Raw genomic sequence first — 25,686 nt, 5'->3', positions numbered from 1 at the left:
ATTCTGGATATCAGCCCTTGACAGAAGGATAGATTGCAAAAATTCTTTTATCCTTGAAAGTGAGATAGCCCAGCACATAAGAAAATGATGCCTCTAGTTCCTTTGTCTGAGTTTATTTCTTGCCCCAACGCTTTTTACATGGTGATATTGGGCAAGTCATTGAACTTCTGAATGCCTCCGTTTACTCATTTTAAAAATAGGAATAATAATAGTATCTACCTTATTAGAGTATTATGAAAATAAAATTGACGAATATGTGTAAAAGTGTCTGAAGATAATGAAAAACATATAAAAATTAGGTCTTATTATCACTAAGCTTTCTGGGATTGTCATTCTTACTGCTTTCCAAAATCGTCCATTCTTCTCCATTGGATTCCTCCCCTTTGTATCCAGAAGCCTAAAAAACAAAATAAAACAATGCAAAAGGAGGACTTCATCCTTTTCCTTGATGATGCTGCAAATCTATCAGTTTCAAAATGTTCTTTCTCTCAAAGTGGTCATAGCCACTATCTCCATCCCCTTTCTATAAACTCATTCTTCAGCCCATTCTTGAAAGCATTCTGACTTTCACCTCTACCAGTCTACTCAAATTGCTGTCAAGGGTAAACTGGTTGTCAGCAAATTCAGCTGAATTTCCTGACACAGTTGATCATTTCCTCTTGCATTTCTTTCCTCACTCTGCTCTTGGGTTAATACGCACATTCTAACTTTTTGACTGCTCCTTCTTTGCTTTCTTTGTGGACATTTCTTGCTCCTCTACCTCTTCTTTCTAATTGCCTCACTTCAGCTATTTACCCATTCACAGGTCTTAGTGATTATCTTAGTACTGATAAGTTTCAAATCCACACTTCCCGTTCTGCTTCTCTACTGAGATTCAGTTTCATATCTTTAGCTGCTTGCTTATCATTTCCCCTAGGATGTCATGTTGTCACCTCAAACTCATCATTCATTTTGTCTCAAACTAGTTTTGCACTGGCTCTTCTACTTCTGTTATTAAAACCACAATTCTCAGTTCCCAAACTCAAAACTTGATTCATCTGTTATGCTTTTTGCTTTTTCTGTTTTGTCCTTATATTGAGTCATTCACCAGGTTGAATGCATTCTTATATTTTTTTCACACTAGTCTTTATTATTATTATTTTACTTTCCTTAACTGATATTCTTATTTTCCTCTAGGCATGCCTTGGAAATTCCTTACTGTTCTACTTGTTCATGCATTTTCCCATATAAAATACTCTTCTACGTTCTCCTTTCTTATACAAACCATTCTTGTACTTTAAGTTCGCGTTAAATTATCCCTCCTCTTCTGTGACATTTCTCCGTGCATCAGTACTCAAAGTGATTTGTTTTCTCCCTTCAATTTCTATACTCTTTTCCTGTGCCAAGGCATCTCCTGCATGTTATAGGTCATCTTGTATTTATTTGTTGTGTTTGTCTTGGTGTCTATCTAGAGTGTGACATAATATGCTATTTCCCACCTTATAGGCAAGGTAGTAAATATCTATTAGTGATGAACAATTTGTACAATTACCTAACTTTTTCACCAGGAGCCCCAGATGCTTGAATTATTATGATTATTTCTATGTCAAGTAAAGACTAAACCTGAATCAACTTATGGATTTACCAGTTCATTTAGAATAACGTCACTCAGTTGAGGATATTTCTTTTATTGAAGGCTATATCCGGTTTCCACAGATCTGATGGAGTGTGTTGGGAGCATAAGTAGGGTGGGGTTGTGGAGGCAGGGGGCATCCGACCTTCTCCTGAGGTGTTCTTATTCCTTTCTGTTATACAACCGCGAGTCGTATAATACATGGTTACATCCTTTTTACTTCACTAGCAAGGTATGTCCTTAACAACTGTAGGTCAGCTACTTCTCTGCCCCTACAGCTTACATGGGAGAACATTATTACCTGCTTGCTGGGAGCAAGGTGAACTTTGTGAAGCTATCTCAGAACCATTCTCTTGGATGCCCTACATATCTTTCTCTGTTCTCCTGTTCATGTCCTCTTTGCCATAGGGAACTCCAAAACAGTCCACATTTGTGAGTTCATCTACTCACTAAAATTTATTTATAACCCCAAATCAGCACTCATTGTGTTTGCTCTTCTAGTCATTTGTGGAAATTCACAGAACAGGGAGAAATTAGAATCTTCTATGCTCCCAACTCCCAACAAAAAAACAAGGCAATGCTCTGCTTTTTTGTTGTCATGCCGTAAACAATCGTCCTTTTTAAAAGCCGGGTGCAGTGTCTCACGCCTGTAATCCCGGCACTTTGGGAGGCCAAGGCGGATGGATCACCTGAAGCCAGGAGTTGGAGACCAGCCTGACCAACATGGTGAGAACACGTCTCTACTAAAAATACAAAAAATTGGCCGGGTGTGGTGGCGCACACCTGTAATCCCAGCTACTCAGGAGGTTGAGGCAGGAGAATTGCTTGAATCCGGGAGGCGGAGGTTGCAGTGAGCCGAGATCACGCCATTACACTCCAGCCTGGGCAATAAGAGTGAAACTCCGTCTCAAAAAAAAAAAAAAAAAAAAATTGTCCTTTTTGAGTTCTCTCTGGTATCATGTTTTTGTTTGCATCTCTGTATGTTTGGTTGGTAATTTTTCTGTTTAAAATGGCCCCTAAGCACAGTGTTGAAGGGCTTTCTAATGTTCCTACACTCAAGAAGGTTGTGATGTGTCTTAAAGAGAAAATAAGTATGTTAGGTAAGCTACTCTTAAGCTTGAGTTATAGTGCTGTTGGCCATGAGTTTGGTGTTAATTAATTAATAATATATTAAATATGTGTCTTTAAACAGCAACACCCATAAAACAGGTTATTTATTGATTGGTTGATGAAAATGTAACTAGAGACTTGCAATAACCTAATCCAGGTTTTCCCCAGGAGAAATGGTTTAGTATTCACGAATTCCATGCTCATGGAGGCTTTAAGGACATAACTGCTGTGAATAATCAATAATGAGGGTGATTGCACCTTTGTTTGGTTTTCTCTGAGAAGACTGTCACTTACGAGTAGTTATTTTGGGAGGGGGTTCCAGGAAATACCTGTTAGGGGAGTGGGGACTGAGACAAGGAGGAGAGGCATCTAATAAAGGTTGTATGAGCAAGCAGGTGACCACTGTGGGGAACTGGAGCTTTATATCACTGGGGAACTCTGGGAGCTACTGTAGGGACACACAGCTCAGAGCCCTGCTCTCTGAGGGGAGGAGGAGGGAAATTCTGGCAGTCATTAGTTGAGGAGAGGGGTTGGGGCAGCATCAATCCCAGAAAGAGCCCTGAGGCTAAGAAAAGTAGAAGCAGGTAGTTTGAAGTTCAGAGGATGGTTGCTGCTTAAATGTTAAGGACTGAGAGGATATATGTGGCTCAATGACTTATGTTATATATATGTGTATAAACATGTATATATATATATATATTTTCACGAAATTTTATGTTTATGGTCTAATTTTGAAGTCCAGTCTCCTGCAGCTCAAAACTCTGGCTGTTAAAACTTAAGGGGCTGGGAGTGGTGACTCCTGCCTGTAATAACAACACTCAGAAGCCAAGGTGGGAGAACTGCTTGAGCCCAGGAGCCAGACACCAGCCTGGACAACATAGGGAGACTCTGTCTCTACAAAAAAAAAAAAAAAAAAAAAAAAAAAAAAAAAAAAATAGCTGGGCATGGTTTCGTGCACCTGTGGTCCCAGCTACTCAGGAGGCTGAGGTGGGAGGATTGTTTGAGCCCAGGAAGTCGAGGCTACACTGAGCCATGATTGTGCTGCCACATTCTGGACTGTGCAACAAAGTGAGACCCTGTCACAAAAAACAAACAAAAACAAAATAAAAGTCTTCAGGATATTTTCTTTATTTTTGATATATTATGTTTTGGACTATGTATATTGCTGAAACAAGAAAGGATACAGAGGAAAGATGTATCTGTGTGGGGGGTTACTATTTTAAAATTGTATCTAATCTACTATAGTCATTTTGTCCATTTTTCCCCCATTTTACAATGCATTTAAATTATTTTTTATCTTTGGAGGTAGCAAAGTACCATGTACAACACACCTGTTTATGTCTAGATTAAGGCCTACTGGAGTCTATTTTCTATTTTTAAAAATTCAACTCATTTAGAAAAATAATATTCTTCCTACGCACCATAAATATGTGGCCACATGTGTCTCAGCTTACTTACCTGGCCCTGAGGTGAGAAAACTAACACACACATAAAGTATCTAAGTAGAAAGCTTATCACTGTCCATGACTTTTCTTCTTTCCTCCATTCACCCCTTCTCATTTCTTCTATCTTCTACTCTCATAATTTCCAAGATATACCTCTCTTTATAAGTCACCCTAAAATTCCAATTTTTCTTGCCTACTTTCAATATTCCCACTAATTACTCAGTTTTATGCACTTTGTTCTCTTTTCTTATTCCAACTACATTTTCTCCCTTTCATTTAGCATAGCTACAAGCCATGTAGATAGGAAGTTATCACTTATTGCTTTCTCCCTTGAGTCTCTACTCTGCCAGTTTGCACCCGCAAACAAACGAGAAACACATAGCCAGTCTATGAATAGAAACTAGAGGAGTGAGGACTAAGCCTTCACAATCAGGATGACTTTTCTGATCTGTTGGCAGAAGCAAGGCTGAGATTTCCTAAGCAAGAAGGCTCTATTTACAGTGAGAGCTTGAGAGGTTTTACAAGCAAAAATAGGATCTTTATAGGCAAAGAGACAGCTTTAGAGCCCCAGGAGAAAATTCACAGCCATCCTTGAGGATATTTTTTCTTTCGTTTAAAAAAAATTATTTTGGTGCCAAGTTTGTGACAGTGGAGCCATTTTATTTCACTTTTAGTTTTCTAAAAATGTGTGATCTTTGTGTGTTGTTTGTAACCATACACTATTTTATTTCAAGTCTGCTCTGTCTCATGAAAGAGATAAATAAGTATGACAGATTTCTTCACATGTACTGTAGATTCTCCCCTTTCTTCCACTGCTATTAAATCCTATTGTATGTTTTTATGCAAGGGCTAGCTCTAGATTTCTCTAGCCTTTCCATTTGCATATTTCAGTATTTATATCTGGAGTAGTCTCTTAAAAAATCTCTACCACCATAGCTTTCACTTCATAGCTAGAGCAGGCTGTTCATCTCCTACCTCTCCATTCTCCTGGCCCAGAACCCCTCGTAGCCTGAGCACTCTCACTTATAGACCCCAGGCTGTTGTCACTGCTGGAGGTCAAGGCACAACCTTTAAGATCTCTCATATAGACAGGAAAATGTATACTTCTATGTAGATGATCATGTGTTCTGATGAGTCTGGGTCATTTAAACATACACACACACACACACACACAAATAAAAACATTATATATGTATGTAATGTTTTGTTCTATTTTTTGAAGAATTTTATTTTTTAAATAGAGTTTTGAGGCTGGGTGTGGTGGCTCATACCTGTAATCCCAGCACTTTGGGAGGCCAAGGCCCAATTGTTTGAGGTCAGGAGTTCAAGACCAGCCTGACCAACATCCAACATGGTGAAACTCCGTCTCTACTAAAAATACAAAAAAAAAATTAAAATATATGTTTATTTTTTATATAATAAATAAATACTGGGCATGGTGGTGCATGCCTGTAGTCACAGCTACAAGGGAGGCTGAGGCAGGAGAATCACTTGAACCCAGGAGGCAGAGGTTGCAGTGACGTGGGATTGCACTATTGCACTCCAGTCTGGGTGACAGAGCAAGATTCTGTCTAAAAGAATAAAAACAAAATTAAAAAAAAAGTGTTTGAAAAGAAATATTTATGTCTACCACTATAATAAACCCTTCCAGTCAATAAATATTTTTAAAATTACATGATTTCAGTATTTTTAGTGCCCCCTCTTTTTATCAGAAGTGTCCTGTTTGATCAGTAAGCATAAAGTCATTCTACTTATAGTGAAATGCAAGTTAAAATTCATCTGCAGAGTCTATTTGTAATGAGGCATCAATTCCTGAATTTATTTTGTAGAATCAATGACTTGTGTGCTTATACTTGAAAAAGTAATTCAAACTCTTGCTTTAGCTTTCTTAACTGTGAAATGACAAACAACAACAACAGCAACAAAATAGAATCTCTGTCATAGAATTGTTACCGGGATCAAGTGATATATGAAAGTAAAACTGTCACATTCCATCTTAAGTATTCAGCTTTATACATTTTTTAGCATCTAGTTATTATAGTAGAATTTTGGTGCTGAAGTGAAGAAACAATCCATCAATATAACTCGTAGGCCCTTACTCTCATCTTAAATAGCTTTTTCCTTTTATTACGGCTTTTTGTTTTTATTGCTTTCTGATTTATTCACGTACGTATTTCCTTTAATTCTCATTTCTCACTCTTCTTTCCTTTCTGCCTCCAGAGAAAAATTCTAAACTATGTCACGTGTATCTATCTGTTTGTGCATTTTCTTTCAAAAGTTGCATTGTTATTTTGTGTGCATATAACATCATTTACGTAAATGTTACTGTGCCACACATTTTCACTCTCTTCCTGCTGGTTTCTGTCTCTTCAGCTGTAATAGTAGGACATTTAGTTCGGTTTCAAAACCCTAACTTTAGGACTCAGATTGGGCTGTTTGCTTCAGAATTATCTGGAGAGCTTTAGAAAAATGCAGATTACTGGCCAGGCACGGTGGTTCATGCCTGTAATCCCAGCACTTTGGGAGGCTGAGGCAGGCGGATCATGAGGTCTGGAGTTTGAGACCATCCTGGCCAACATGGTGAAACCCCGTCTCTACCAAAAACACACAAAAAATGAGCCAGGCGTGGTGGCATGCACCTGTAGTCTCAGCTACTCGGGAGGCTGAGGCAGGAGAATCGCTTGAACCGAGGAGGTGGAGGTTGCACTGAGCCCAGATCGCGCCACTGCACTCCAGCCTGGCAACAGAGTGAGACTCTGTCTCAAAAAAAAGAAAATAAAATAAAAAAGAAAAATGCAGATTCCTAAGCCTACTTACAACTTAAAAAATTTAGAAATCTCAAGAACTGGGTGATCTCAAAGTTTTTACCTCATAGAAAACGCTATGCTTCCACTATAATAATGGACGTTTCTTTTTTTGCCTTTTTATTTTTATTTTATTTTTTGTATTTTTTGTATTTTTTTGGTTTTTTTAAATTATACTTTAAGTTCTCGGGTACATGTGCACAAAGTGCAGGTTTGTTACATATGTATACATGTGCCATGTTGGTGTGCTTCACCCATTAACTCATCATTTATATTAGGTATATCTCCTAATGCTATCCCTCCCCCCTCTCCCCTCCCCACAATAGGCCCTGGTATGTGATGTTCCCCTTCCTGTGTCCAAGTGATCTTTTTTTGCCTTTTAAATTGTCTAATGAGTCAGCAAGAAAATGAACTTTCCTATAAAAAATCTTTAAAAGAAAAACTATATTGGCATGTTTATAAGTACTAGATTATAATTATTTTTTTCCTCATATAACTCCTAGTAAGTAAAAGGAAACACAACTGTTAAATTAAATATGTATATAGAGAGTATATGTATATATATCATAATATATATATAGTATATACTGTAATGTATCTAGTATATTAGCTTAGGAATTTTTTATTAGAATAAGTTATTAATTACTGGGTTTAGCTGTTAATCAAAATTGTCCCCACATGCTTGTAATGTTTACAATTGGGCCTGAGTGTTTACACATTCAGTATTCATAGACTTACTGAATCAGAAGGTGTATAACTTTTTCTGGTATACTACTTCAATTATTAAAAGTCCTTTCTCTTTGAAAAAATACCACAGCTGCCAACATATACTTTCTTGTGATTTCCTTTTTTAAAAAATTAAAGTGCCCTTTTCATAAAGAGATTTTAAATTATAGCAATTATTTATATTAGAATTATGTTTTTACTAAAAAAGATGAAGTATTTGCTTATAATACATTTTACCTTTATGATATGTCAACAGAATATTTACTGATCATTTTTTCTTAGCCTTTTTTCTAAGCAACTGCTCTTGAGATTGTAGATTAAGAATAAAGAAGGAATATAACTTGTCTGAAACGAAAAAAAGGGTGGAGAGTGAGCAAATGGATGTCTTTTCAGTTCAATTATACGCATTATTTCTGTCTTCTCTATGTAAAGAATCACTCCACTTATAATAAGGCAAGGGTGAATCATCTATTAGAATAATGAGGGAGCCTACCTAGCAAAATGTATTCCGAATGAGAAATACACATGTAGGAAATAGGCAAAATGAAAAACAATAGCAATAGACAGCTAACTCCTTTTGTTTTCCCATCATAGAGGATTAGGGGTTGGCATACCTACTCTGGAACCTCTGGTGAGTTTTCATGGTGGTCTGATGTTGTGTAAATGAGGTAGGAGGACAGAGAAAGGAAAGAAACTTTCATATCCAGAGTGGGTAGGTGGGAGGGGCCCCTTCACAAGCTGAATTTAGCCTGCTTCCTAGGCCATGAGCATTCTTTCCTTAAACTCCTTGGATATTTCACCCTGTAAACATTGAAGGTTGACTTTCCTTGTACATTTTTTCTTCTACTTTTTTATTTTCAAATTTAGTAAATGTGTAAAGTTTATATTGTTAACATTTTTGAGAGCCTGTAAATTGGTATTATCACTGCATTGCTACTCAGAGAATTGACCTTGTAAATCTGCAGAAATCCAATAAAAACCAAAATATTAATATTATAGGCATATTTTCAAGCATGAGTTGATGTTTTTTAGTAGCTCCTCTGACATATTTTTTGCCAGAGGTTTCTTCTGATGTTTTAAACAAAGATCAATCACCAAGAGTTAATAGAGATTATAACTTGTCTGGAGAAAGGAAAATCTAAAGTAAGTCTAACCTTCCCCTGCTGCTTCAAAGGCTGAGAGGGTTTTGAAATAACAATTTATTTTTCTAATATATGCTGTAAATATTTAAATCTAAAGATGTGAAAAATCTTTTATGAGTATGCGTTAAGACTAAAGAAACAGCTCTTTGAGATAAGCAGTCTACAATTGTACACAGCTTCAAAATTAGAAAAATGAACATTAAGTGATTTAGTTCAAGGTTACTAAAACCTTGACTAACTAATAGCCTAATTTCTCACTAAAAACAAAAAGCATAGACTTTGCAACCTTTTTGTTCCAACATAAAGTCTAGGAACTCAGGAGTCTGGAAGTTGACGAAACACATTTATTCATTTCATAAAGATGTATTGAATATCTGTTAGGTGCAAGGCACTGTGTTTGTGCTGGCCATGCACTGGAAAGCCAGCAGACAGAGACATGGGGGCCTTTTCTAGGTCCTTATTTTCTACATAGGGAAAACAGAAACTAAAGAAGAAAAAAATTCAATACTTAGTGATAACTGTTACAACTGCCATGCAAAAGACATTTGAGCAGGTATGAGTATGTGTAGCAGAGGTCCTGATCCAGTCTGATGAATCAGGAAAGACTTAATGAGAAAATGGTGTTGAATCTGAGGCCTGAAAAGAAGTGAAGGTTGGGGATGGGCTGGGCATTCCAGCTAGAGGGGGGCAACAAGCATAGACAGAAAGAAAATGAGCAGGGCAAATTTGAGAAAATGAAAGCAGGCCAGAGCATTGAAGAAGCAACTGGAATCAGAAACTATAATGTGAAATTAGCAATAATTAAGATTACTAGATAGCTTCCACATTCCCAAGCATAATGAGTTATCTGAACTGGGGGAAAAAAAGCAGTGAGTGAGTTGAGGAGTCACTGAAATTTTATAAGGGACATATTTAGAAAAAGTAGACAACATGCCGCTTTCTTCACATGCAGAATTTTGTTTAGATTCAAAAACAATCATAAAGTAGGTTTTACTGTTTCTTTTACATATGAAGAAACTGAGGTTCAGAAAATATATATAATTTGTACAAAATTTTGCAGAATAGTTTAAAAGCTGATGCTTGATTAATTTTCTTTGAGACACCCCCCTAACATCTATCAATAAAGCTGCATTACCACCTTCACCATCACCACCCCGGAATCACGCACAGGCTTCCGTTTGGTCAAACGCAGCACTACATATGTAAATCAGGTCTAGAACTGACTGTTGAGGCCATCTGACTTCCTTCAGTCTACGGATAAGAAAACTGAAGCCCAAAGATGCAAAGTGACATACCCAAGGCCTTGGCATGAGTTACTGGCAGAGCCTGGGTTGATGAATTCCATAATGCTTTTCACATTTCATCTCTAGGCTCCACCATTCTTTTGGTAGAACTGTCCACTTTGCAAAGGTTAGTGGCTAAGAGAACCACTAAACATTGAATACTCTGACAAAATTGTACTGAGGCAGCCACATTTATTGAAAAAAGTAATCTTGTATTTTGGAGGCAAAAACATCCCTCAAACCTCCTCATTAATAATGTTTATTTATGTTCTACCTGTATGTATGATTAGAAGTCTGTGTGAATAAACCAAGGTAATTTATTTTCAATCATCATAGAAATAAAGAGCTTTGCTCTCAATTCTAAAATTTTTCTGACAAGTTTTAAAGATAATGGAGATTAGATAGCTATTAAGAATGATTTCAAATATAAAATATTTGAGATTGTTGGAATTGGAAAAAAGACTTTATCAAACTTAGAATGGGTTTTTAAAAATGTTTTAAAATTTTTCAGGAAACCAAAACATGTACACTATTTGATGATGCTAAATTGTTTTCAAAATGAATGAATGTGTTTAATACATTCACAAAGAACATTCTGTTCAAAATGACTAAATGCAAATTAATTGGACTTTTAACATTAGAAAATGAATGTCAATGAGCAGATATTTTAAGATAAGTGGTTTTGCAAAATGAAGTATCAATCATTTTTAGCTAAGTTCTCCACTAGAGGGCAAAAAGAGCATTTCAACCGAATACATGCCTTAATGACAGGCTGGAATTTGAAACTGGGCATGTTTCTGGTTATCTAATTGCCAGTCTTAAAGTATACTTAATTTAATCATAAAATAGTTGAGTTTTAATTTTTTTTTCCAGGAAACTGAGAACAATCAATTTCTTATTCATATTTCTCTTTTTGGCTTAATCTTAGTAGCAAGAACACCTGCCCCGAGCTCATGTGTTGTCTGCCATTGGACATGTAGTATCCAGCTGAAATTTTTCATTGTAACATTTTTAAATAAAATCGTTTAAGAAATTAGGAATTTGATAATTAGAAAGAGATGTATTGTTGCACGTAGGCAGGATAACATTTTTAGTGAAGAAAAGTATACTTTGAGAAACATGATTTTTAAAGCTCTTGTAAAATAACATGCTGGCCTTTGGAATGTACTGACTATGCTTGTATTTTATGGACACAGAAAATAAACTGCCATCCATTTGCACCTTGTTACGATGGAGGCACTAAGGGATAATGAGCTCTCTGTATTTCACCACACACATCTGCCACCTGTCCCTTTTCCTTCGTGTGATATTTTAAATCAGGTTCCTTAAAAGCAGAGCCTGAGACAGGGGTTCAGATATTGGTGATTTGTTGAGGGAAGGTTCTTCAGAAAAGCTTCCTGTAAAGAAAGGAGTGGATTCAAATTGAGAGGGGCAAAGAGCTGAGCAAATGTGGCTTCAGTTCAAGGCCAGTCTTGGCTTAATTCATAGGGAGAAGGTTCTAGAGAATAAGTTGCAAAGTTATCCACAATTTATGCAAATGAGCTACCCTTTTATGCCCTTTACCAGTCAGACATTGACTGTGGGCGGTAGGATGGGAGAGAGTCAAGTAACTCAGGGTTAGGACAATAGTGTCAGCTGAGCAAATGCGCAATAGGAGAAGGCAGCTGTGACTCATGCATTATTAACCCTGAAATAGAATGAAAACCTGAATAGAAGCATTTTATCTTTGCAAATTGAGTTTTAAAAATATATATTTTGTCTACCTTTGAACAAAATTGCTTGTCTAACCTTCTTGAAAAGCTATTTGTTTTTTTTTAAAAAGTTTCTTTAGGTTGCATCACATGAAATTGCCATTATTCAATCATTTTTTACCTACACAAATATCAATTTTATCAGTTTCATATAGTTCAACCTAATTGTCTCATTGCCTTAATGTGTTTTATGATCCTTTTACGTATCCCATGCAACAAAATCTATTTTCACCATGTAATATTTGCATAGCCAAGGAGTCTCTTATTTTGAAACTTCAGGGCAAAATTTTTCTGTATTGCTTTATCTTGCCTAATGTGACCACTGTTTTATTCCTTTCACCAGAATATGAGCATAAAATTCTTTCAGATTGCTAAATTTGTTGAAGTTTGTCGATGTGTGACTAATGAAAGCACAACTCAGACATTTAACTTACAGCCATCAAGTAATGATACCCATTCGCCTTCATATAAGCCATATGTTCCATAAGTTCTGTGAATCAAATGGAAATCTCTTTTGGGGAACAAGGATATGACTGTGAGGTTGAGCCCTTCTTCAGGTTTTATAAAAATATTTATCTAGCCACCATTAGACATCAAACACTTTCTTAGCTTTATTAAGGCATTCAAATGAAGTGTAAGACCACAACTTGCTTTCAAAGCATTAGAAGTCCAACACTGGAAAATCTTAATACTTTGAGGCTCTATTTTTAGGAATATATGTTTATGATAGTCATATTTTCTGGTTCATTGATTTTATTATCAGTATATAATATCTTTTTTCTGTCCCTTATAGCATTTCTTCTTGAATTCCACTTTTAAGATAATAAAATTACTATTCAAGTTGTAGTTTGGTTCATATTAGAGAGACAAATCTTTTTCCTGCTTTGATTTTCAAATTTGTATAACTTTTATTTGTGTGTATGTCTCTTGTCCAGATATTTTCTGATCTTGATTTTTTTTTATCTTGAGAGATTTCTCTTCATACCTGAGATTATCTCATTACATAACCTTAATTCTGCCATATTTTCACATTTTTCATAACTTATCTGTTATTTCTGCTTTTCAGGTTTTTATTGGAAAAGTGTAGTTTTAATTTACTAGTTTAAAATGTATTCAACCTTGTTTTGTTGTTGATGGTCCTTAACTTAAGGTCTGTATTCGTATTTATATGCCTGTATCAATATCTGTATCTTCTTTTAGTAAGACAAGTCCATTTGGTCCCTTCCATTGCCTCCCATCATATGGGTAGTGTTTAATTCTAGGTGTTTATTTCTGGCATATTATGGTTATAGTTTCTCTCTTTCTTTTTCATAGCAATTCATGGTTTGTTTTGTTTTGTTTTTATGGCAACAGCACACTTAATCAGGTTGCTTTATTACCGTTTCTTCCCATATTTCATGTAGCATCCTCCCGCATGTCTTTTTCTTTTTCTTTAAGTCCTTGACCCAAGAAAGTTTTTAAGATAGGTTTTTATTTAGCAAATATTCCAAGGCCTTGAATGCCTGAGAATATATTTTAATGATCCCATATTTGAATGACCTTTTAACAGTTTATAAAATCCCAGGTGATATTGTAGGCAAATTTGGCAGTTTAGGAGCATTTTTCTTCTAATTCTCAAAAGATCTCACTCTGGGATGGCTGAAACTGACTGATGGTGGAGAGTTTTTTTTTTTTTAAGGGCTTCTTAGCATCAGTAAATACCTCACTTATTTTATCGTTTGAAGTTTGAATATAAAACCATCGTATCTATTAGTTTGTGGTTCTAGCAAGAACATAGCTGGAAGTAAAAGAAGACAGATTCTTCAGAAGAAAGATTTTAGACTTCATCAGGTGGCTCAGGAATGGCCACAATCTAAGACCAAGTTAGAGTGCCTGGCAGGACCATACAGTTAGACCACATAGGGCAAGGAGTGGAGGTGGAAGGAAAACACTGGGTGTACTGACAGTTTGAAGGCATTATATATAAAAGAGATGGTAAAGGGGTTAGGAAAAGCTTACATAATTTTAAACTGTGGTTTGAAACAATGCATAGGAAGGTGTGGGAATGGAGGAATGTGGCCCAATGCCAAGAAGATGGGGCTGGCAGGCACCATATAGAAAGAAGCCCTTCTGTGACCTATTGACATACAGTCCTTAGCTCATCTGCCTGCCAACCAACTACATACCCTTTCCTTCCTCATCCAACTCTCAGCCCCCACATCCTTAGTGATGCCCTTGGGGGTGTGTTGTTAGAGGAGAGTGGAACGGGATCTGGTAGGGGGTCTAAAGTGAGAGGGGATGGCTCGACCCTATCACAGTCATACCTATTTCTTTACTTAAATACTCTTCCAAATCCTTGCAATACATCAATTGACATCTGCTGATATCACACCTGGGACCTGGGATACATTTCCTGCAACTTAGAGGTAACTGGTAGCAAATTAGGAAGACCTTGTATGGGAATAAGGCAGGGACAGGATTCCAAATATATTTATGAAGTCGAGAGTATTAATACATAGCTGTTTATATTTGATTTTATGTCACACTGGAATAAAAGGTACAATACGCCTTATAATCTATAGAAGACAAAAAATGGAGACAGAAAAATATTCCACCAATATTTTATTTTGTGAAAAAATAGACATTTCATTTATGATTGTACTAGACTGGTATGATATTGAAAACAATTGAAAATGATGTTTTGCCTGTGGTGCTAAGTAACGAAATGTTCTCTTAAAGGATAGACAAAAAGAACAACAAATATGCTTCCTTGTCAATTCCAATTTCAACTTCTGGGATTTGTTTTGAGACCTAAAATGGTGTTGGAATACATGTTTTACTCTGTTTTCATTATAATCTGGGAGCTGTGCACTGAAAAAACTGAATGGTGTAGTTAATCCCCTTAGGGAAGTAGTTTTCTAGTTGAGAAAGAAACAAGTCTAGATGAAAAATGTAAGTCAACAATAGGATGTGGTATTTGTTTTTAAACAGGCTGGATATACAATAATGGACAGACAAAAATTCCCTTACACTGCTGTCTGGAAAGTGGTGTTTGGAAGAAGAAATTCTAACATGCCCTAAGTCTTTATCTCTTGGGATGGAGGAGGAAAGGCCAAGAATAAAAATAGTATAATTTGGGAGTTTTCAGCCATATTTCAGATCTATTACAAAGATCAGGACAGAAAATTCCTATGTTGTCTTATTAGTATTCTTAGAATTGAGACTCCAATATAACAATATTAATGACCAACATTCAGCAGTGAGTGTTTGGTAGGCTTATGAAACAATTACCATGCATTTCAATAGAATATATCAACTAACATTATTATCAAGTGAACATATAATAACCAAGCGAATACACAAAAGAATGTTGTGAACTTAATACTTTGTAACAGTTCATACAAGGAATAAATGAGCAGAACTAAGAACCGACATTAAGGATTCCGGTTAAGGTTGGGGAGTTCATTTTACCATCCCCATCGGCATAACTTCTACCTCAGCTATGGCTCAGTGCAGGAGATGTCATAAAGAAGACCTTTATTTCTGAGATAGCATCATTTATTAATCAGTAGATTTTTTGCTTAAGCATCATGGAACCAATGAATTATCCAAGTAAAAGAGGAACTGAAACTCATCTATTTAGGGCCCAGACTTTAAAGATGAAAAAACCAAAGCCCAGACACAAAGTGATTTTCCCCACATCGCAAAGGGAATTAATTAGATAGACAAACTTGGGAACCTTTGGGCATCGCCACAAATAGATGCTCTACTTTTAAATTCTAAAAATAAATATTTAAATCCTAAAAATAAATATTAATAAATGTTGTAATATATTTTTTATATTTGGCCTAATACAACTTAAATCTTTAAGACATATAGCCAATTCTTTTTCTGATATGAGAGGCATATTTCTAACTATCATAGAGAGGAGCTTTCTCCACGTAGCAAGTATTATGAACTGGTCTCAGTAAAGAAAAAACTCAGAGCATTGCCTATGTTTTATTCCAGGGTATAGAACTGTGAGCAGTAAAACCAATCAACTAGTGTTTGGTGAACAACTGCTAGGATATGATGAGACCTAGTCTCAAGCAGCTTGCGGTCTTTTGGGGAAATGAGGAAAACATATATATATATATGTATGTATGTTTATTTACTTTTACTTTAAGTTTGGGGGTCCATGTGCAGGTTTGTTACATAGGTAAACATATTTTAAGGAGATTTGTCATACAGATTATTTCCTCAGCCAGGTATTAAGCCTAGTATTCTTTAGTTGTTTCTCTTGCCTGTCTCCATCCTCCCACCCTCCACCTTCTGATAGGCCTTAGTGTCTGTTCCCCTTCATGTGTCCATGTGCCCTTATCATTTAGCTCCCACTTACAAGTGAGAACATGCAGTATTTGGTTGTCTGTTTCTGTGTTAGCTCACTAAGGATGATGTGGCCAACAATCACATGATAAAAAGCCCAGCATCCTTAGAGAACTGCAAATCAAAACCACAATGAGATGCCATCTCACACCAGTCAGAATGGGTATTAGTAAAAAGTCAAAAAATAATAGATTCTGGCAAGGCTGTGGAGAAAAAGAAACACTTATACATTGTTGGTGGGAGTGCAAATTAGTTCAACCATGTGGAAGACAGTGTGGAGATTCCTCAAAGACCTGGAGGCAGAAATACCTTTAGACCCAGCAACCTCATTACTGGGTATATACCCAAAGGAATATAAATCATTCTATTATAAAGACACATGCATGTGTATGTCTACTGCAGCACTATTTACAATAGCAAAGATGTGGAATTAACCCAAATGCCCATCAATGATAGACTGGATGAAGAAAATTTGGTACATATACACCATGGAATACTACGCAGTCATAACAAGGAATGAGATCATGTACTTTGCAGGAAAACTCATATTTAACAGTGTTCATTCATTTAATAAGCATTTTCAAGGGCTTACAGATGACACTGAAGTGAAGTTGATGTGTACAAATTCCTCGCAGTAATTCTCTATCCTCCATTTCTGATATCGCTCTCTCACTCATTTTATCCATCCACTAGAATTTTCTCCCTGTTTTTCAATCATCCCAATTGTGAGTAATTTCCTCTCAGCAACTAATTCCGTATGCACTCATCATGCTTCTTATTCCTATGAGGTAGCATCCCTGAAATTTCAGCCTCTGGGAAAAAATATGCCTTCATCCTTTTAGTTTAGGCTAGATTCATCTATTATGAACCCTGATAAGACTCAGTACTTTTACTTCCTAACACATTATTTTGTGTTTGTACCTATATATTCCTGATTATATAATTACTATCTGTCTCTCCTGCTAGACTGTAGTCTTCAAGGCAGGTGACAATGTCTGTTCACTGATTGTGACATCCCTAACATCTAGCCAAGTGCCTGACCTATTAGCAGGTACTTAATAATCAGATATGTGTTAAATGATCTAACTATATAACTCCAATGTATCAGAATTGATCAGGATATTTTGAGTATAGCTAATTTTAGTTGTAAATAGATAAATATTTGAAACAAATTCATTTCATCAATTCATACAAAGATACTGGCAATGGCTTTACTATTCAACCTGTGGTAGCATCAGCACCAGCTGACAGCCTGTCAGAAATGCAGAATCTCAGGCCCCTCTCCACACCTACCCTGCCGGAATCTGAAATTTACAAGATTTCCTGGGTTCCTCTAGCACACTCTGATATGCTGTAAATCAGGGATTAAAAACACAAATACTTTATTGGGCTAGGCATATCTCCAAAGTGAATGAAACAAATATATAATGTATATAATGATAATAAATATAACCTATAACATATTATCATGATATGTATATAATCGTGATTATGTACATAATCACGATAATAGGTAACCCCTGACCTTTGGCCTCCTCATAGGAGTGGTAGGGACTGTATTTACTTGGAGATCTTTAGCTTCATCTAAAAGGCATAAGCTACTGTCCAGAGTCACATAACTGCAAGGTTAGTGTTGGAAGATCTTTGAACAGTTCAAGAGAAACCAGAAATACAAGCCTGCATGTATAATCTGTGGACTTAGACACTGATAACTAAATTCAATTCTTTTTAAAGCAAGAGAAATATGAGGATCAAATAGAACTCACCTGTGTGAAAACTCTACTTGAAGGATCTTCAGTTTTCAAAATCTCATACAAAGAAGGATATCTTTTAGGCATTCAGTTAATACTTCCTAAGGCTTCACTAATTCAGAATTCTTTAATTTTACAAGTCAGGAAACTGTTTCTTTTCTTTAGCCATCTAATTCTTCTTTTCTCTTATTAATTTGTTCATTCAATACTCATTCAGTGTCTACTCTGTGCTGGTTGGGTCCTATGCTAAGTACAGCATAACTAACAATAAGTTAGTTTTAGTTAGTTTTAATCTATGACTTCCAATGGCATCTAGTCTCGTAATGACAACATTATACTTATGAAACAGATTTGATGTGGGTATTGCTACAATAATTTGTAATGTCTGCTTTTGAGGGATAGTATTGAGAAGGTTATGCTCGATCTTAGTAGTTCACAAATCTAAGTGGAGAGACAGAAGCAGAAGGTACAGATGACTGAAGACAAATGGTGTGAAGGAGGTTGACAAGAGGATGTAGTTGAACATAAAAGCAATCCCAAAGAAGTGAATTCTGGATGGAATGTATGGCACCCGTGGTGATTTTAAAATGTTAAGACTTCCTGTAACACTCCCTCAGCTTCATAATTTCTGGCACTACAGAAAACATACTTTATCTCCACTCAAGAAGGGAGAACTGTTTCACAAAAGCTAAAGCTCTGAATTCCATTTCTTGTGTACATTAAAGACTTAATTGACTGATTTAACCACATTTTGCATATTTTTTTCTAGTTGTTACATTCTCATTTCTTCAGTTGGTCTGAGGGGATTTTGTCTCTTTGGGGTTGTGGTTTATATTTCCTCGGGAGAGGCAATGATATTTTTGAGAAAGCCCCATACTGGTAACAAACTCTTCACAAGGCTTTATTTTTATGTTAGTTTGGTGGCAGCTGTGACCAAAAGTGTAATAAAAATCAACTGAACGTTTTATTCAAATGTGTTTTTCCAACAGTGGTGAGTGAACAAAGGTTGAGTTAATCTGTTATACAATATCTAGGACAGGATTCTCTATCCAGGATAAAAGTATGCTTTGTCTCATTTCACTTGAACTTCCCATTTCATTCATCTTTCCATGTTGAATAATGCTCTGATGCTAACATTAGTAACTTTTTAGTTAGCTTTTTCTTTGAGGCAACATAATCATTTGTTTTCCATGGCATTTACCATCAAGTATGCCATCTTGGATGACTCTCTGCCCTGTAATATTCATCTACTCTCTGCATGGCAAGCCATTCACCTACGTAGAACTAGTTTTTGTTTGTTTGTTTGTTTGTTTGTTTTTTATGTGGAGTGTTGCTCTGTTACCCAGGTTGGGGTGCAGTGGCATGATCTTGGCTCACTGCAACCTCCGTCTCCCGGGTTCAAGCAATTCTCCTGCTTCAGCCTCCTGAGTAGCTGGGATTACAGACACACACCACCATGCCCAGCTAATTTTTGTATTTTTAGTGGAGACACAGTTTTACCATGTTGGCCAGGCTGGTCTGAAACTCCTGATCTTTTGATACACCCACCTAGGCCTCCCAAAGTGTTGGGGTTACAGGTGTCAGCCACCACACCCAACCAGAACTTGTTTTAATGCTTAGTTTCACTGTTTCCATTCTGACTGGCAAAATTTTCATACTATGTGTTATTGTCCTCCCCATTTGACATCTCTAGTCCTCATGCATTACAAAGTCTCTGCATTCGGCAGAGGTTTTAGCATTCAACATTTCTCTCTGTTCCCAGTTTTTCTTTCTTAATCAGCAAAATAGCAGGATATCTACCCTCTGCTTCTTTGTTCATCCTAGAAAGTAGGAAGGCTAGAGTTACCCAGAAAACTTGAGTCTATTGTATTTTTTGAGATGATATTTTTAATAAATTCTTCTTTTTTTTCTTCTCTCCCTCCCTCCCTCCCTCCCTCCCTTCCTTCTCTCCCTCGCTCCCTCCCTCCCCTCTCCACTTTCCTGCCCTGCTGTCATATCTTTCATGTATTATTTAAATATCTTCCAATCCACGTATTTTCATATTTTGCACATCAGCCACAGTGACTTTTTTTAAAATGAGAAATCTGACCACATGACCACACATGTCCCCAACTTAAAGTACTTGAATGACTTCTCACTGCCTAAGAAAATTAAGCTCAGACTCCTCATCTGACATATAAGCTCCATTATACTGTGTCTCTTGTGTGACCTTTCATAGCTATACCAGCCACCCCTGAGATTCTCCTGGTCGCTGAATGGGACCCCCTTGACTTTAGTGCCTGGCTTTTCCCTTTGCTAAATGTCATATTCCATTCCCTTCCCCTGTCTCTCTGTCTTCCCACTTCTTTTTCCTACATATCTTCCCATGGGCATATTGCCACATCACACTTGCTTTGAGAGCACAGTCTCTGCACACTCTCAGGCTAGATTCCAGCATGGGTGTTCCACTTACTAGTTTTGGGCCTTGAACAAGTTATCCTACCTCTCAGTGCTTTCATTTCCTCATCTGTGAAACAGGGTATTACTAGCTCACCTTACCAGGTTGTTGTGAAAACTAAACGAACAAACCATATAAAGAATTTATTATATGAGTATGTAATAAATTATTATGACTAAATCCATAACTCTTCACAACACATGAATATCACATTTTTAGTCAGCTTAAGAATATTAAAAAGGCAAACCTTTTGTGATGAAAGATCATAAACAGAAGAAAGCATTCCAAAGCTAAATATAAATGATTTGAGGATTACCAGTTAACTAGGATCGGTCATTTTCTGTTCTCTTTCATTGATTAGGATAATCAACACATAGTTTTTGAAATTCAAGATTAAAATAAAATGGATTAAAATTACTGAATACCTGTATTGGAAAGGAAGAATGGAATATAACAGTAGGCATCACATAATTACTCAATTGCTTTTCTAATCTCAGTTAAATGCTTTATTGGGATATTACCAAGATTTTAAAATTTCAAGATGATTCTTCTTTTCTGTTTTAGGAGATTAGGAGGTTGGACATTTGACATTGTACAAACTCCGATGATTCATATAGATATTGTACTACTTAACCTAGGTATACCAATGACTGTGCTATTTCCAGGATAAATCACTTGGGTTTGAAGTTTGAAGCAGTACCTAGAGTCTGATCCTGAGTCATACTTAGGATCTCAGGAGACTCTGATGAACAGGAAAAAGTAGGTGCTTCCAGCTGCTGTCTGGAATGCTATTTAGATTTCTAGTTGGCTCTAGGGCCAGATCATGCTTCTATTTAAAGCAATGGTCTCAGGCAGCTAGAAGGAGTCCTGTTGCTATGATACCCAAAGGATTTTATAGTTGGGAATACAATGTAAGGGCTTGGATTTGGTGAAGCTATAACTTTAAACAAAAACTGGTTCCATTCTTGAATATCTGTTGGAACGAAGGCAAATCTGAGGAAATGTCAGGTGGAGACCTCCTTGCCCTCCCTAGCAGCCACGGTTAGAGTCTTCCCCAGGGCAGCCTAAATTACTGGCCTCCTCCAAATTGCTCTAGGGGATTAAGAGCTGGTCTCTGTCCATAGACTTTTTGCCCCAAGCAAGACCCTGTTGAAAGTGAAAGGGGTCCAATCATTTCAACAACCCTGGTTTGCCCAGAATGATGGCAGAAATAAGAAATGTTACTGTCAAACTGGATCTGTGGTTATTCTAAAGCTGGAGTTAGGATAAATGGTTAATACCAAAAAAGGGTAAAGAGATTTCATTACAAATGTTTGCTCTCCCCTTCTCTTTGTGTGTGTCTCTTAGTTTGTTTCTCTCTTTCTTGCATATCGATGACTTTCTTCTATCTTATGAAGTTTACATTAGCTCTCAGAAGACCTATGCAGTAATAAAAATTCCCACATAAAAAAAGAACTTCTGTTAAAAGTGTCACTATGATATAAATTACATTATAATAACATCACCTGGTGAGATTGCAATGTTTATGAAGTTCGTGTGTATTGAGATTATTAATAGTCACAATAAAGCACAATAGTTTACATTTCCAGTAAGTACTGTCTATAGATGCATCTACATTGACTGTGGGTCTGAACATGATTTGTTGGTGTTGCTTTGGAGCTTTTCAACTAGAGGCCTATATGTGAGGGGTGAAACATAAATTTAACTTTGTTTCCTCTCTGTGAAATCTGTTAGTGCATTTTGACAGTTCCTTCATTAGATACATAATTAATGAGGGCCTATGCTATATGCTAAGCCCTGTTAGAGTTGATGTGTGACACAAAAATAAATAAGATGTGGTCTTATACTGAAAGTACTCACTCTCTGCCAAAATATCTTCCTTTGTCTTTTAGTGACAATTGAATCTTAATGTTTATACTTGGTAGAGTCCACTGTTATCTGCAATAAAATATTTATGTCATTGTCAATCTATTTAAATGAAATTTCAACTTTTTTTTTTTTTTTTTTTTTTAATCACTTCTACTCCTGATCATATCCTGGGCATCTTTTCTGTGAAGCTGAGTCATCCAATGGCGGCTATTCCTGAACATGAAGCTCTTGATTCCAAAGAGGTAAATGTAAGATAGGACTGGACATCTAGTTCTCCATTTCTGTGTGATTGTAGAAATAAACCAATCTAATTTTTTTAATGTTAACAAAATTGTGCTTTTATAAAAAAGGAAAGAATTGTTACTAACTGTTCCACTCTGTCGGTCAGAAGGATTTGATAGTGAAATAAGTAAATTCTTGCTGACTCTCAATGTAGAAGGTAGCACTAGAGTTCCCTGTGTGTGATACCTGGACGGACCAACAAACCAACACCTGCCTCGAGTGCCTGTCTTTGTGATCCCCTTTTTGGGTTCATATGTGAAATCACTGTTGTCTTCTTTCTCTAGAGGGTAATGGATGTCCTATAATCCATATGGTGTGTTTTCAGGATCAGACTCACACTATCTCATGATATCTCAGTTTCAGTTCATAGGAAGATGAGTGCTAGGCTTACTGAGCACCACCAACCCCACCTTCCCCAAGTGAATTTTATGTATGGCATGCAGCTTTTATACAAAGGCATATCAGCTCAATCGTAGCCTCTACATTTCATGTAAATGTTTATCTATTTTAATGTTTTGAGCTGATAAGTAAAAAGTAAGTTCAAACAACTTTCTTTAAAAAAAAAAAAAAAAAAGAGCTATACCATAGAAACAAAGGCAAAAATTCTGTAAAGACATGTTTTCTTCATGGTTTGCTTTTGTATTTATCAAGAGCAAGAATAACTGAAGGTGTTTTCTTCTTCTACATCCTCTCAGATAAAGTGGAAAATGGGAGAAAAAAAGTGATTTTAAAAAACTTGTCTCTGAGAAGGGACTGGGTGAGCTCACATATTCATTTAAAATACCCTTACAAAAGAAGTATGCTTAATTTTGCAGCCTCTAAGTTTAGGAAGAAACAAGCATAACATAAAAGAGAAGTAAGAATAATAAAATTCCATGTATAATTTGAATTTTCTTTTCCAAGCCATATTTTCCACAATTTAAGGCATATTATCTACTTTTCCTAAATTGGCATCCCTATTTCTGCAAATTTAAAAAGCTCTGTCATAATATAAGACTGATGTGGCTTTTGGTTGTAACATTAGTCATTAAAATATAAAGTTGTGTTATGAATAGGTATGCATTTATATCATTGACCACATCTCTGGTTACTTTTTAAGATAATATTGTAAAAATAGGATTATTGGTTTTCTGAATATAAACATATGGAAGACTCTCAACACATGTAGCCAAATTGCTGTTCTGGAAAATTGTAGTAATTTACCCTATGAGGAGTGTGTTCTAAAAATATCTGCCTCCATGCAGTCTTGGCAGCATTGAGAATTACTATAATTCCCAATCTATTGAGAGGTTACTATACGTTACAAACAGTGTTATGCACTTTGTTTTACTTTATTTTCATAAAACATTCTTAAGTTAAGCACTATTATTATCTTTTTTAGAGATGAGGAAACTAAAGCTGCAGGAACTTAATCTATTGCCTAAAGTCAAATAGCTACAAAGTGTCTCCACAATCAGAAATTGAATCCAAATCTGACAGCCTGCAGTCTGTGCTTCTTGGGCGCTCTATTATTTTCTGTCTAGTGTCTAAATTAATCTAAATTAGGATTTTTAATTTAGATAAATATATTTATCCAAATTTCTCTATTTTTAATTTATATTTCTATCTATATGATCTAATTCTTTCTCTTTTAAAATCACCTTTTAAAATATTTGCCAAATTAAAAGGGAAAGTTACTTTTTAATATTAACTTGCATGTTAAAATTCTGTATTTCTTCTGTTATTTTTGTCTTTATTTTTTATCTATTTTGTTTTTGCACTATCTTATGCATTTACTGGTATGGTGATATATTTTGTTGAGTTGTAAACTCCCTTTTTATATATTAAAGTTAATAACTTTTTGTCAAATGTGTTAGCTCTTTCAGTATGATGGTGACAAATTGTATAATAGTGAAAATTTAGAAAAATATATATGTTCAGAAATAGAAGAATGATTAAATAAATTTTGCATGTTTCAGATGAATATAAAAAATAGGAAACTTTGTATTTCTTTCAAATACAATAATTTTGGTTCAAGTTCACATAGGCTATATCTATTACAATAAGAGTGTTTCTACACAAAAAAAGAGAAAATCAATTGGTTATTAAATTACAAAAACAGCCAGTTCGGATAACAAATTGAGAAGTACTGAATGTTAGGTAATGCAAAAGACTTTGTGAGCCAAAGAGAATGGTATAGATGTAGTATTTGCATTTTTTTACACCGATTATCACAACCCTTGAGACAAAACTTAAAATTAAGATAGTGGATAAGATTGCCATAAAATGATTTTGATTCAGGTTTGGAATATATGAAACGTGTCATTTACAGTTTGAACTTTAACTTCGTGAGAGAAGACTCTCAACACATGTAGCCAAATTGCTGTTCTGGAAAATTGTAGTAATTTACCCTACGAGGAGTGTGTTCTGATAATATCTGCCTCCATGCAGTCTTGGCAGCATTGAGAATTATTATAATTCTCAATCTATTGAGAGGTTACTATGCATTACAAACAGTGTTATGCACTTTGTTTTACTTAATTTTCATAAAACATTCTTAAGTTAAGTACTATTGTTATTCTTTTTAGAGATGAGGAAACTAAAGCTGCAGGAACTTAATCTATTGCCTAAAGTCAAATAGCTAGGATGTTTAACTTTGTGAGAAATAGTCGTAAAAAAATATAAATAATTAAGCAAAAGGCCATTTTGTGCTTCCAGTGTGCTGTATTTTACTTCTTAGTAATATTGGCACATTTTGGAGCAATTTAGCAACTTTTTACAACTTCTTATGATATGTGGTCAGACTTGTATTGACCCGGATATTTTCCCCAAATCTTTTCTCTGGTGTTATTTATTTACCTTCAACCACAACCAAGAACATCAGTTTTATAAAGCAATTCTGTTCTTATGAGTATATGACCTAAAGGAATAAACCATTTCAGTTACAAACACAGTGCAAATAAAGAATTATGGAAGAGTCCTTGATGGTATCTCAGAATTTTCCCCTTGGTTTTTCTTTCATTTCCTAAAGACATTAGTTTGTCTTGCTTACTACCAGATTGTCATTTCTTGAATCAACTCAGCCTATTTGTAGATACTACCTTTTTAAAATTAACTCAGTAATTCATTTAAATACAAACAGATATTAGAT

General features: G+C 35.8%; 1 protein-coding gene across 48 annotated transcripts in view; it reads left to right on the top strand.

Annotated features, from left to right (window-relative positions):
* Positions 1-25,686, top strand: part of MLIP (muscular LMNA interacting protein) — a 258,639-nt gene that overhangs the window by 226,861 nt on the left and 6,092 nt on the right. For all 48 annotated transcript variants that reach the window (XM_074037778.1, XM_074037772.1, XM_074037809.1 and 45 more), the window contains one exon: positions 22,463-22,516. In XM_074037778.1, coding sequence (XP_073893879.1) covers positions 22,463-22,516 — 54 coding nt within the window. The remainder of the gene's footprint in view (positions 1-22,462; positions 22,517-25,686) is intronic.

Source organism: Macaca fascicularis, chromosome 4 (genome assembly GCF_037993035.2).
Source record: "Macaca fascicularis isolate 582-1 chromosome 4, T2T-MFA8v1.1".
In the NCBI taxonomy this organism is placed as follows: Eukaryota; Metazoa; Chordata; class Mammalia; order Primates; family Cercopithecidae; genus Macaca; species Macaca fascicularis.
This window is presented reverse-complemented; position numbering and strand designations above follow the sequence as displayed.